Source organism: Pongo abelii, chromosome 4 (genome assembly GCF_028885655.2).
Source record: "Pongo abelii isolate AG06213 chromosome 4, NHGRI_mPonAbe1-v2.0_pri, whole genome shotgun sequence".
Classification (NCBI taxonomy): Eukaryota; Metazoa; Chordata; class Mammalia; order Primates; family Hominidae; genus Pongo; species Pongo abelii.
In genome coordinates this window covers 14,189,507-14,203,782 of record NC_071989.2, presented here as the reverse complement: position 1 = coordinate 14,203,782, position 14,276 = coordinate 14,189,507, and the positions used below count along the sequence as shown (strand labels likewise).

Below are 14,276 nucleotides of genomic sequence, written 5' to 3'. Positions count from 1 at the left end.
TTGTAAGATGAGCTAAGCCAGCGGTCCCCAACCTTTCTGGCACGAGGGACTGGTCTCGTCGAAGACAGTTTTTCTACAGATCAGGGGGTGGGTGATGGTTTCGGGATGATTCAAGCTCATTCCATTTATTGTGCACTTTATTTCTATTATTACATTGTAATGGATAATGACATAATTATACAATTCACTATAATTTAGAATCAGTGGGAGCCCTGAGTATGTTTTTCTGCAACTAGACAGTCCCATCTGGGGGTGATGGGAGACAGTGACAGATCATCAGGCATTAGATTCTTGTAAGGAGTGAGCAACCTAGATCCCTCACATGCACAGTTCACAATAGGGTTCACGTGCAGTTCACAATAACGGTTGTGCTCCTATGAGAATACTGCCGCTGATATGACAGGAGGCAGAGCTCAGGCGATTATGTGAGCCATGGGAATGGCTGTAAATACAGATGAAGCTTCTCTCACTTGCCCGCCGCCCACCTCCTGCTGTGTGGCCTGGTTCCTAACAGGCCATGGACCAATACTCTGTCCTCATTCAGCTCCAATACTGGTCTGTGGCCTGGGGGCTGGGGACCCTGAGCTATGTTGTCTCTAAGGGTGCTTGCAGGGCTAATATTCTGTGATTTGCTTAGTCTAATTTGAACTTTGTAATATCAACTACATTGTATATTTTAGCCTTCAGGGATGCACTGAATGCTCATTATAGTCAAATGGCTTGCGTTAATCATTCCATATTGTATTCATATAACATAACATTACATTGTGCCCCATAATTATATACAATGATGATTTGTCCAGTAAAAATAATGTTCATTTAAAAAGTGAGCCGGGCGCGGTGGCTCACGCTTGTAATCCCAGCACTTTGGGAGGCTGAGGCGAGTGGATCACAAGGTCAGGAGATGGGGACCATCCCGGCTAACACAGTGAAACCTAGTCCGTACTAAAAATACAAAAAATTAGCCAGGTGTGGTGGCGGGCACCTATAGTCCCAGCTACTCTGGAGGCTGAGGCAGGAGAATCGCTTGAACCTGGGAGGCGGAGGTTGCAGTGAGGCGAGATCGTGCCACTGCACTCCAGCCTGGGTGACAGAGCGTGACTCCATCTCAACAACAACAACCAAAAAAAAAAAAGGGCAGGGGGAGTTCCCAATAGGAATTTCTCATAAAATGCTTATGTGGTTATTTTATGTCTCCTGCCCTTCAAGCCTGCAGCACTTCCTTGTCTTCCTCTGTCTCCGCCGAAGGCCTTGTTTCTTGTTTTTTTGAGAAGATAGACGCGTTCATCTCCACCACCATGTGCGTTAACCTGGGTGCCTGTTCTCATGCAGCTGCTTTCTCTCCAGGCTTGCCGTCCAAAGCCAACACCCCCACTGACCCCAGGATTTCCTCTCTGGAAGCATCATCCATTTTCACTTTCTACTGAATCCTTTTCATCAACACACACACATGCTGTGATTGCTTCCACCCAGCAAACCCTACTGTGATTGCCCCGGTTTCCTTCCCACTCCATGCTCCCTTCAAAACCCCTCAAAAGCACAGTTTCTCTCCACCTTGTTTTCAACTCACTTCATTCAGGCTCTCTGCTAACTTTCTATTGCTGCCATAACAAATTGCCACAAATTTAGAAGCTTGAACAACACAAATTTGTTCTTTTTGTAGTTCTGTCCATCAGAAGGCTGATGTGGGTCTCACGGGATTGTAACCAGGTGTCATCAGGGCTGTGTTTCTTCCCAGAGACTGAGTTCTATTTCCCACTCTTCTGAGTTGTTGTCAGAATTCCTTTCCTCCTGGTTGAAGGACCCAGATCCCCATTGTCTTAGGTCAGCTCAGGGCTGTTGTAGCCTCTGAAGGCTACCATGTTCCTTGATCCTGACTCCTTCCCTCATCTTCAAAGCCAGCAGTGGTGGGTCAGGTGCCTTTCATGCTTTGAATCTCCCCTCCTTCTTCTGTCTCATGTCTCTGACCTACTCTTCTGCCTATCTCTTCTGCTTTTAAGGACTCATGAGATTAGGTTGAGTCCACTTTATTATCCAACATAATCCCCCCTTCTCAAGGTCCTTAACATTAATGACATCTGCAAAGTCTGATTAGCTGTGGAAGGTAAGATGTTTACAGGTTGCAGGTTGCAGAGATTAGAACGTGAGTATTCTGGGGGGACCATTATTTTTTCATACTTTCCCCATCATTCTGATAAAACAGCTCTCCTGAAAGTCAACTAGACCTGTTGCTAAACCCAGTGGTTTTTCCTGGATCTCATCTTTCTTGAACAATCAGCTGCATGGGTGCAGTTGATCATTCTCTCTTTTTTGATACACTTTCATCACATGGCTTCCAGGACACCATACTCACCTGGTTCCTCCCAATGGTCTGGTTGTCCTTTTGTACCTGTTCCTACTCGTTCCTCCTCATCTTTCTGACCTTTAAACATAGAACTGCCAGGCTTTTCTCTTCTCCACCTCTACTCGTTCTTTAGGTGATCCCACATGGCTTCAAAAACCCCAAACTCTGCCTCAAACCAGGGCTTCTCTCCCGAACTCCAGACATGCATAGCTATCTGCCTATGTGACATGTCCATTGGATGCTTACAGGATATTTAACCTTAGCATGTTTGACCAGCCTCACAAAAGTGCCCTCCTGTTGTTGTCTTCATTTTAGCAAGTGGCCACTCCATTTTATCAGAGTGATGGGGGGAAGTGTGATAGTAAGAATAATGGCCCCCAAAAGATGTCCATGTCCAAACCCCTGAAGCCTGTGAATACATCACCTTCCAAATGGGCAATCCAACACTCCCTGGAGTAACCCTGAAGCCCTTCCTTCTCTCTCACCTCATTATCCAATAATCTACCTTCAATTTGGTCAGCACTGCTTTCAGGTTCCTTCTGGAATGTGACCATTTTCACCCCTTTGTCTTACTGATACGGCTCTGATGACTGGAGGAACAGCAGGGTCCTTTGTCTTGCACTGATTAAATAAATGCCAGGGACACACGTGGAGTTGTTTCAAGGGGTAGAAAGTTTAATAGGCAAGAAAGAAGGAAAATGCTCCCCAGTACAGAGACAGAGGGAGGGGTGCTCCGAGCAGAGGGAGAAAAACCACGTAGACGGGGGAAAACAGTCGGTTATATTAGGAGGCTGGGGGATGCGGTGTCTGATTTGCATAGGGCTTAGGGTATTGGTTTGACCAGGTGTGTCATTCATGTAGCCCTTGAAAAAACTGGTCCTCTGACCCCAGCCTTTTAATGTGTAAGTGCAGGTCGCAATGATGTCCTGCACACGTGGAGTTATCTGGAGGCAGCCATGATGCTTGGCGCACGTGGTGACAAGGAGAAGAGGGTGGGAATTGCCATGTTGGATGGACCCAGTTTCTAATCACCAGCATTTGCATATCAAAGCTTGCCGGCCTGGCTCTTTAAGCCGCTTTTCTGTTAGAAAAGAAATGTTTCAGGAGCTGCTTTTATTAAAAGAAAAAAACCTTACCGAGGACTCCTTTTACCCTCTCTATCTGCCTACAATTATTCCTATATCATTACTACTCTATTTTTTTTTTAGAAGAAGTCTCACTCTGTCGCCCAGGCTGGAGCACAGTGTTGCGATCTCTGCTAACTGCAACCTCCCAGGTTCAAGTGATTCTTCTGCCTCAGCCTCCTGAATAGCTGGGACTACAGGTGTGTGCCACCATGCCTGGATAATTTTTGTATTTTTAGTAGCGACGGGGTTTCACCGTGTTGGCCAGGGTGTTCTTGAACTGCTGACCTCAGGTGATCTGCCCTCCTCGGCCTCCCAAAGTGCTGGGATTACAGGAATCATTACTACTCTTATCTAGACCACCATAGTCTCTGACCTGCATCCTTCTGACAATGTTTTAACTGGCTTCCCTGCCTCCGTCGTTGTCCCTGTACAGTCTGTTCTCAGTTCAGACACCAGAATGTAAGTCAGATCCTTTGCCCCAAAACTTCTCCCGTGGTTCCTTCTCACGCAAAATAAAAGCCAACATCCTCACGTGGGCCTGTGCCCACGAGGGTACAATCTGGCCTTTGCTACTTCTCTGCTTCTCTATCCTCATTCAGCTCAGGCCACCTGCTCCTTGCACAGCTGTGGCACAGCCCTGCCACAGGGCCCTTGCACTCGTTATACACTTGGCCTGGCACCCTCTTCCTTCAATAGTGGCATAGCTTGCTTCCTTCTTCCTTTAGTCCTCTGCTAGAGAGTCACCTCAGAGGGTCTCCCGACCTCCCGCAATCTCCAAATCTCGTAACCCTCTTATCCTTGGTGCATGGGCTTCATGTGATTTGTTTGCTAGAATTGTTCTGTCACATAACAGATGCTAAATAAATAGTTCTTGAATAAATGAAAGAAGTGATTATTTCCAAAATTGCATCTTAATGGTGAAAAATTTACATGGTACAGAAGAACATGAAGTAGCATGTGTGGGAGGGAAAACTTTTCTGTTTTTAAAAATGATCAACAGTTTATTTTCTATCCCTCTGAAAACTGTGGATGCTTAGATATTAAAATCCTTTTTCAGTTTCACATATAGGTATCATAGTTTACAGTCTTTTCTGCAATTTGATTTTTCCACTGTGTTCATTGTCTTGTGTATTTTTTATATTAAAAAACTGAGAACTTTAAAAGCAAAATAAGTATTTTTAAGTATGTAAGTGAAGGGATTCTGAAGTTTGTCTGTTTTACCCTAAATGCCCATTTGTTTTTCTTTAACCAACTTGATTATGTGGGAAGTGAGTTATTAATTTTCGATAGTAACTGAGATTCCACTGCAAGATTTGCTTCCCTTTTGCAAGAGAAAACTCCTTGTTGAAGTTAGTACTTTAAAAAAGTCAAATGCTGGAGGCACTGACGTGTTGACAGCCTTTCACTGACTGACCTGTGAATTTAACAGCTGTGGCAGCTCCCTGGATTCTGGGAAGCTCAATGCCATGTGGACAGAGTTGCAGACATTTCAGATGATAAAATAGCTATTATAATATGATAACATACAGCACTTTTCTCCAAAACTCCTAGTGTTTTTAATGAAGACTAGAGTTGTCCTGACTACTGCTGTCACTTCAGCAGAAGGCAGAGGAAATTGAGGGCTGATGGAGGCATCTTATCTGCTTGATAAGAAATGTAGACAGGACTTGTACCTTTCTCTGACATTCCCACAGCTTCTATGAGTTTTGCCTGAGTGTTGACTCTTCAGCTCTGCCCCTAGCAGCTGTGTAGTATTGGACAACACACCTAACCTCCCTGATTCCCTTGTTTTGGAATCATTGTGTGGACTAGAGGCAACGTAAGTACCCAGCTCAGGGCATGACACAGCAAATGTTTGTTATTATTATTATTCTTGCTATTACTGCTGCTTGTCAAAATTGCTGATAACACTTTTTTTTTTTTCGGAAGGAGTCTCACTCACTCTGTTGCCCAGGCTGGAGTGTAGTGGCGTGATCTCGGCTCACTGCAACCTCTGCCTCCTGGGTTCAAGTGGTTCTCCTGCCTCAGCCTCCTGAGTAGCTTGGATTACAGGCACGTGCCGCCACATCCAGCTAATTTTTGTATTTTTAGTAGAGATGGAATTTCGCCATGTTGGCCAGGCTGGTCTTGAACTCCTGACCTCTTGTGATCCGTCCACCTCAGACTCCCAAAGTGCTGAGATTACAGGCATGAGCCACTGTGCTTGGCCTATGATAACACATTCTTTTTTTTTTTTTTTTTTTTTTTTGATAACACATTCTTTAGCAGCCTTTTCTTTGGTTTTTCCTTAAGCATGCCCTATAATCAAAGAGTCTGTAACTAAACCAAGTTCTCAAGGAAGAAATGTACTCTGCTGATGCACGTACCATTGTTTCTTAGGAAATTTTTCAGCAGTTTAGAACCAATAGGAGTTGAAACCATTTCTGGTTTACATGTGACAAAATGCACTGACAGTGCTATGAATACTTACGATGAATGCTGGTGATAGATTTGGTTAGTTCGAGTGCTAATGAGCCCTGGGGTCGTGGGGTTGGTCGCTTTTCATTTGGCATCAGGGTCACATTCTGCATCTCTAATTCCTGTAGCTGTTGGGACAGGAGGGACCAGATAAGAATGAATGGCTGGATCAGCGCAAGCCATTTATTCAACAAATGTTCATATAGTAAAAGGTGCCAGGGGTTAGGCAAGTAGTTGAGGGTACAAGTGTGAACCAAACCTAGCTCCTGACCGCAGAGAGTTTATAGCAGTTTAATTGGAGGTTAGAAAACTAAAATGGAGTTGATCACAGGCAACTAAAACACATAAAGTTCAAACCCTGTTCATGAATGGAAACGGTTTTGAAAATAGCCAATAGATAGACTAGAAAGGAAAGCAGAGAAGGGAGGCAAGGAGGGAGGTACACCCACATGTAGAATTCTCTAGACACACAGGGAGATGCTCTGATAGATCCATGCTTGTCACCGAAAGGCAGTTTGGGCACCAGTGTAGCAGTGGGTCTGAAGCCCCACCTAGCTGAGTCAGGGAGAAGTCTCCAGGCATGCCCACCTGCTTTTCATGTAAATAGGATCGATCTGTTTGAAGCAACTTGCTACTTGTTCAGTTTAAATATAAACCCAGTGATCTCAGTTGTAACAAGGGTCTGCATAACACAGCAGCCGAGTGATCAGAGTTGATGGAGATGTATTCCCTTTTTTGTGTTTGGTATTTTATTTAATCTTTTTTTTCAGTTTTTAAGTTCGGGGTACATGTGCGGGTTTGTTACATAGGTAAACTTGTGTCATAGAGGTTTGTTGTATAGATTATTTCATTGCCCAGGTATCAAGCCTAGTGCCCATTAGTTATTTTTCTTTCCCGGATGGAGTGGGCTTGTCCCAGAGCTGGAAAGTGAGAGCACTTGGCTTGTCTCAGCTGTCCTGCCGCAGTCCTGAGAAAAGTCACTCAATCTCTGTGAGCCGTTTTCCTTATCTCTGTACAGTGGGGGAAAGGAACGGTAGCTTCCTTCCAGGGTTCTCTGGGGGTGAAACGAGATGATGCATGTGGAGCACACTGTGGTGTCTGTTGTTGTTACAGACTCTGCTCTAGAAGGGATGGCAAAAGTGCAACAGGAGAAATAAGACCTTGGGTTAAAAGGGCAGAGTCAATTTCATGCCCAGATCTTCTCCTCTGTATCCAGGCTCTGCATACATTAAGGGCTGAGTCATTTACTTGCCTTTATAGCACTCGTTTCCAATAACATTGAGAACCTGGAACCACCCCCAGCTGGTGTACTCAGTGTTCATTTCCACTGCTCAAGCTGGATAGTCACTTCATTTCCTTGGAAGTCTTTTTCAAGTCCAGATGAATGCTTTATAGTTTGGCCATAAGAAAACCCTACACGGCACCACTTTATAATTTGTCGCCTTTGGTAACACCAGGTGGTGCTGGCAAACAAGTAATTCATCTGCAAGTTATCAGGTGAAAACTTTTCCTTTGCAGGCATTCTTGTATTCTCTCGCCAAATCTTTTATTTGTTGATCTCATTTAGTAAGATGCAATTGAAAGCATGTGCAAGTTTAGTAGATACTCACAGAAAGAGATTGAAGGTGTGATTATTTAGCAATGTGTATTTTAAATCCCAACTACATCAAATGGCCAACTCTTAGATTCAAAAGGGGGTTAATCTATTTGAAAGGATCCCGATCTGTTTCACAGAATATATATATTTTAGATGGGGATAGATTTCTGCAAAAATGTTGCCAAATACATTTTGGAAATGCAATGTATTATTTTTATACCTGGAGATTCTCTCTGCATATTATGATAAGAAAGCCTGAAAAAATCAGCAGTAAAGAAACCTGTTTAACCTTTTAAGGAGTTTTTAAACTTAGTTGATCATAGACTACTCCCTCCTTTTCCTCAACATATGTTAACATTGATAAGGATAAGTGTGTTTTAGGATGTTGTATTCGAAATGTTAGGTAGGGACAATGGCCTTCTGTTTTTTAATCTTGTGTGCGTTTCGTGTCACTGTGATGTCTCAGAAGTATTTCCAGGTGACTGAGGGCTGGTCCTAGTGATGTTTCTACCCATGCAGATGTTACATCACGCTGGCTCAAGCTCTGGGAATGAGCATGGGGGGAGCCCCTGCCGGACCTGCAGGCACAGGCAAAACAGAAACCACTAAAGACATGGGACGATGCCTCGGGAAATACGTCGTGGTTTTCAATTGTTCAGACCAGATGGATTTCCGAGGACTTGGACGGATTTTTAAGGGTATGGGTTATATTTTTTAATCTGGTGAGAAATGTCAGCCAAGGTGGAATATTTTGCTAAAATTTGTTTTCAACAATTGGCCACATTTTAGAATCATTTTCAACTTTGTAAAATTTTTTGGAAAATCTTCAATCTTGCCAGGTTGTGTGGACCAAATGTTACTTCCTCCTGACTTTTTTTTTTTGATATTCCTTTATCTTGGGTGTTTACAGGTAAAGTGCCAAATTGTGAGCCGTTTTGGGTCACTTGATGCATAGATCTATTTGTTCCACTTTACTTTTGAATGAACTTACATCTGGCTCATTTTAGCAGCTACATAATATCCTTTTTCTTGGTTTTCCAAAATTATATACTAATTGGATTTTTCATTTAATTTCCTTTCTAAGGATTGGCACAGTCTGGATCCTGGGGTTGTTTTGATGAATTTAACCGTATTGATCTACCAGTTCTCTCGGTTGCAGCCCAGCAAATTTCCATTATTCTGACATGTAAAAAGGAGCACAAAAAGTCTTTTATCTTTACTGATGGAGATAATGTGACTATGAACCCTGAATTTGGGCTTTTCTTAACCATGGTAAGGAGCTGCTAGAAAAGCTACGGAATTTCAGCCTTCTTATCACAATTTTCATGCATCTCCCTGGTCATATGTCATCTGTTTTCCTGAATGGAAATTGGGATTGTAACTTTACCTCCTTTTGAAAACCCTTTGGTGTTAAGCAAAGATCATATGAATAGCTCAGGACTTAGCCTGTCCAGGTAAAACGAGATTGAGATATGTAAATGAGTTCCCTGGTTGTCATTCCAGATTTGTTGTGTGTACATAATGAATCTTTTAATATGATGCTGACGTATGCTTGATTGCATCATTCATCCTTGGGCTTTATTTTCTGTTTAGAATCCTGGCTATGCCGGACGGCAGGAACTCCCTGAAAACTTGAAGATTAATTTCCGCTCAGTGGCCATGATGGTGCCTGACCGTCAGATTATCATAAGGGTGAAGTTGGCTAGTTGTGGCTTCATTGACAATGTTGTTTTGGCCAGGAAGTTTTTCACACTCTACAAACTGTGTGAGGAGCAGCTTTCTAAGCAGGTGTGTCATCCTGGAGGTCTTAGGCACTTAGGAATGTTTCATTTTTCTATTCAGCAGAATGTTCTCATTTTGAGAAATTCTAGACTGGGCTTGTTGACAAAGGATTTTATTGATACTGAGTAGAAAGGTGTATTACTACAAAAATAATTTTATATGCATAGTTTTATTAAGAAGTACATTTAAATAAATTAATATTTACAGCATGGAAATGAAGTGAATATTATCTGCACTGGTTTAAGAGCCAAAGATTTATGGATATTAACATTGGCTGTTTATACCACTTACAGATTCATTGTCATATGTGTTTTGTATTTTCATGATTTGTAGGAACCTCTCAATGATTTATTCTTCTTCATTCTAAGCTCACTTGAGTATTTGACCAAGGTTTACTAACTGTCTTGTTTATATGTTGCAACCTTCTTGCTAGTTTCCTTGATTAGCGTAGCAGGTTCAGGCATCATGAGGTTTCATAGTTAAAAGTCATGGAATTAAACATATACTTCTGCATTAGTTATCTATTGCTGCATAACAGTCATCTAACAATCATACCACAAACTTTGTGTCTTGTAACAATGTACATTAATTACTACATGGTGTCTGTGGGTCAGGAGTTAGCTGAAATGAGTCCTGTGGTTTGTGTCTAACAAGGCTACAATCAAAGTATTGGCTGGGGCTGTGGTTTCATCTGATGCTCGAATGGGGACAATCTACTTCTGAGCTCGCTCAGGTTGTTAGCAGAATTCTGTTAGTTGAGGGTGTAAGACGGAGGGCTTTGATTTCTTGCTGGCTATTCTCTGGGGGCCACTTTCAGTTCCTACAGGCTGTGCATAGTTCCTTGCTATATGGGTTTCCCCAAAATGACCACTTACTTTCTCAAAGTCAGCAAGGAAAGTGGTTTCAGCAAAACGAGTGCTACAGTCTAATCTAATGTGACCACATAATCACACACACATAATCACATACAACCTGTTGTCTCTGCTGTATTCTATTAGTTAGAAGAAGCAAATCACAGGTCCTGCCTACTCTCAAGGTGATATCATATAAGGACATGACCACCAGGAGGTGGACATCATGCCACAATTTTTTAGTACATATCCATAAAAATTACTAGAAATATATGCTAAATAATGACACAGTGCAATAAACATAAGACTATAACATGGATAACACTTCCTAACATATATAGTCTTTGTTCCATCTCATCACTTAAGCTTTCATTTCAAACTTCTTTGAATCTTTATTACTTTTTATACCCACAGGTTCAACCTAATTACATTCCTACTCAAAAGTTCTTTTCCTGTGAGTGTTCAGGCACACACAGACTCTTCCGGCTCTGGCCATTGAGCCTTTCTGGTTAGTCTGACCCTAACATTTTGTCTCCAACATTCTTGGTTTCTTCTGCTTATTGGAGCCCTTACTCACTCATTCTTATTGTATTAGTCTGTTCTTATGCTGCTAATAAAGACATACCTGAGACTGGGTAATTTATAAAGGAAAGAGGTTTAATTGAATCACACTTCAGCATGGCTGGGAAGGCCTCAGGAAACTTGCAATCATGGTGGAAGGGGAAGCAAACACATCCTCTTCACATGGTGGCAGGAAGGAGAAGTGCCAAGTGAAGAGGGGGAAAAGCCCCTTATAAAATCAGATCTCATGAGAACTCACTATCATGAGAGCAGCGTGAGGGTAACTGCCCTCATGATTAAATTACCTTTCACTGGGATCCTCCAGTGACATGTGGGGATTATGGGAACTACAGTTCGGGATGAGATTTGGGTGGGAACACAGCTAAATCATTATCATTCTGCCCCTGGCCCCTTCAAGATCTCATGTCCTCACAATTCACAATACAGTCATGCCCTTCCAACAGTCCCCCAAAGTCTTAACTCATTCCAGCATTAACTCAAAAATCTAAGTCAAAGTCTTATCTGAGACAAGGCAAGTCCCTTCTACCTATGAGCCTGTAAAATCAAAAGCAAGTTATTTACTCCCTAGATACAATGGGAGTACAGGCACTGGGTAAATACACCTGTTCCAAATGGGAGAAATTGGCCAAAACAAAGAGGCTACAGGCCCCATGCAAGTCCAAAATTCAATAAGGCAGTAATTAAACCTTAAATTTCCAAAATGATCTGCTTTGACTCCATGTCTCACATCCAGGTCCTGCTGATGAAAGAGGTGGGCTCCTAAAGCTTTGGGCAGCTCCACCCCTGTGGCTTTGTAGGGTACAGCCCCTCTCCTGGCTGCTTTCATGGCCTGATGTTGAGTGTCTGTGGCTTTTCTAGGTGCACAGTACAAGCTGTCAGTGGATCTACCATTCTGGCATCTGAAGGATGGTGGCCCTTTTCTCACAGCTCCACTAGGCAGTGTCTCAGTGGGGACTCTGTGTGGGGGCTCCAATCCCACATTTCCCTTCTGCACTGCTCTAGCAGAGGGTCTCCATGAGGGCTCCACCCACGCAGGAAACTTCTGCCTGGACATCTTGGTGTTTGCATACATCCTCTGAAATCTAGGTGGAGGTTCCCAAACCTCAATTCTTGTCTTCTGCACACCTGCAGGCCCAGCACCATGTGGAAGCTGCCAAAGCTTAGGGCTTGCACCCTTTGAAGCAATGGCCTGAGCTATATGCTGGCTCCTTTTAGCCTCACCTGGAGTGGCTGGGATGCAGGGCACCAGGTCTCATGCCTACACACAGCAGGGGAACCCTGGACCTGGCCCAGGAAACCATTTTTCCTCCTCGGCTTCTGGGCCTGTGATGGGGAGGGGCTGCCATGAAAGTCTCTAACATGCTCTGGAGACATTTTCTCCATTGTCTTGGTGATTAACATTCAAATCCTCATTACCTATGCAAATTTATGCAGCTGGCTTAATTTCTCCCCAGAAAATGGGGTTTTCCTTTGCATTGCATCATCAGGCACAAATTTTCAAAACTTTTATGCTCTGCTTCCTCTTGAAAGCTTTGCTGCTTAGAAATTTCTTCCACCAGATACCCTAAATCATTTCTCTCAAGTTCAGTTTCACAGATGTCTGGGGCAGGGGCAAAATGCCGCCAGTCTCTTTGTATAGCAACAGTGACCTTCACTCCAGTTCCCAACAAGTTCCCCATCTTTATCTGAGACCACCTCAGCTGGAAATCATTGTCCATATAACTCTTAGTGTTTTGCTCAAAGCCATTCAACAAGTCTATAGGAAGTTGCAAAATTTTCATATCTTCTTGTCTTCTGAGCCCTCTAAGTCTCTAGGAAGTTCCAAGCTTTCCCACATTTTACTGTCTTCTTCTGAACCATCCAAACTGTTCCAACCTCTGCCTGTTACCCAGTTCCAAAGTCGCTTCCACATTTTCAGGTATCTTTATAGTAGCACCCCACTCTATGTGGCACCCATTTACTAGTCTGTTCTCCTGTTACTAATAAAGACATACCTGAGACTGGGCAATTTATAAAGGAAAGAAGTTTAATTGAATCACACTTCAGCATGGCTGGGAAGGCCTCAGGAAGCTTACAATTATGGCAGAAGGGGAAGCAAACACGTTCTGCTTCATGTGGCATCAGGAAGGAGAAGTGCTGAGTGAAGAGGGGGAAAAGCCCCTTATAAAACCATCAGATCTTATGAGAACTCACTTACTATTATGAGAACAGCATGAGGTAGCCACCCCCATGATTCAATTACCTCCACCTGGTCCCTCCCATGACACATGGGGATTATGGGCACTACAATTCAGGATGAGATTTGGGTGGGGACACAGCCAAACCATATCACTTATCTTTCAAATAAATATTTTTTCCATGCTGTTTCTTGAATGGAAAAAACTTCCCACATCACTGGCTCCTGCTCTTATCTTCACTACCACTTCACTGCTTCCCTCACTCCTACCACCCATGTTCACAAGGTCATTGTGAAATGCAATAAATCAATGTGTGCAAAATAGTTGGACTCATACTGATCTCTTGGTGAACATTCTGTGACTTTCCCTTCATGCCCACAGATTTAACTGCATCCTCTGATAGGAAGTTTCCCATGATTAATTTTACTCACCAACACTTTTAGTCATTGTTACTTTTATACAAGTTTATTCACATTTCTATTTTATTATCTTTATTAGAATTTAAATTCCCTGAAGGTGGAAACTCAATTTGAATATTTTTATGTGCTCCATCTTCCAAATGACTAGTCTTAAGTGAGGCATACTGCTCCCAATTACCTTAGCAGATAACTGTAATTTTTTCCTATACATCTTTTTTTTGTGGTAAAAGTATATAAAATTAAATTTACTATCTTAACCATTTTAAGTGTACAGTTCAATAATATTAAATATATTCACAATGTTGTGAAATAGATCTCTGTAACTTTTTCATCTTGAAAAACTGAAACTCTGTGCCCACTAAACAACAACTTCTCTTTTTCTCTTCCCTTAGCCGCTGGTAACTATCATTCTACTTTCTGTTTCTATGAATTTGACTATTGCCAATAGTTCATATAAATGAAATCATATAATATTTGATTTCTTGTGACTGGCATATTTTACTTAGTTTAATGTCCTCAAGGTTCATTCATGCTTTAGCATGTGACAGGATGTCCTTTCTTTTTATGGCTAAATAATATTCTGTTATATGTATATACCACATTTTTTTTATCCATTCATCTGTCAATGGACATTTGGGTTGCTTGCACCTCTTGGCTATCATGAATGGTGCTGCTATGAACATGGATATGCTGATACCTCTTTGAGACCGTGCTTTTATTTATTTATTTATTTATTTTTGCAAGACAGAGTCTTGCTCTGTTGCCCAGGCTGGAGTGCAGGTGCAATCTCGGCTCACTGCAACCTCTGCTTCCTGGGTTTAAGTGATTCTCATGCCTCAGCCTCCTGAGTAGCTGGGATCACAGATGCACACCATCACACTTGGTTAATTTTTGTAATTTTTTGGTAGAGATGGGGTTTCATCATGTTGTCCAGGCTGGT

General features: G+C 42.4%; 1 protein-coding gene across 1 annotated transcript in view; it reads left to right on the top strand.

Moving 5' to 3' along the window:
• DNAH5 (dynein axonemal heavy chain 5) overlaps nt 1–14,276 on the top strand; it is a 323,290-nt gene that overhangs the window by 173,713 nt on the left and 135,301 nt on the right. The window contains exons 36-38 of the mRNA XM_024247511.3: nt 8,045–8,223; nt 8,610–8,797; nt 9,119–9,313. Coding sequence (XP_024103279.2) covers nt 8,045–8,223; nt 8,610–8,797; nt 9,119–9,313 — 562 coding nt within the window. The remainder of the gene's footprint in view (nt 1–8,044; nt 8,224–8,609; nt 8,798–9,118; nt 9,314–14,276) is intronic.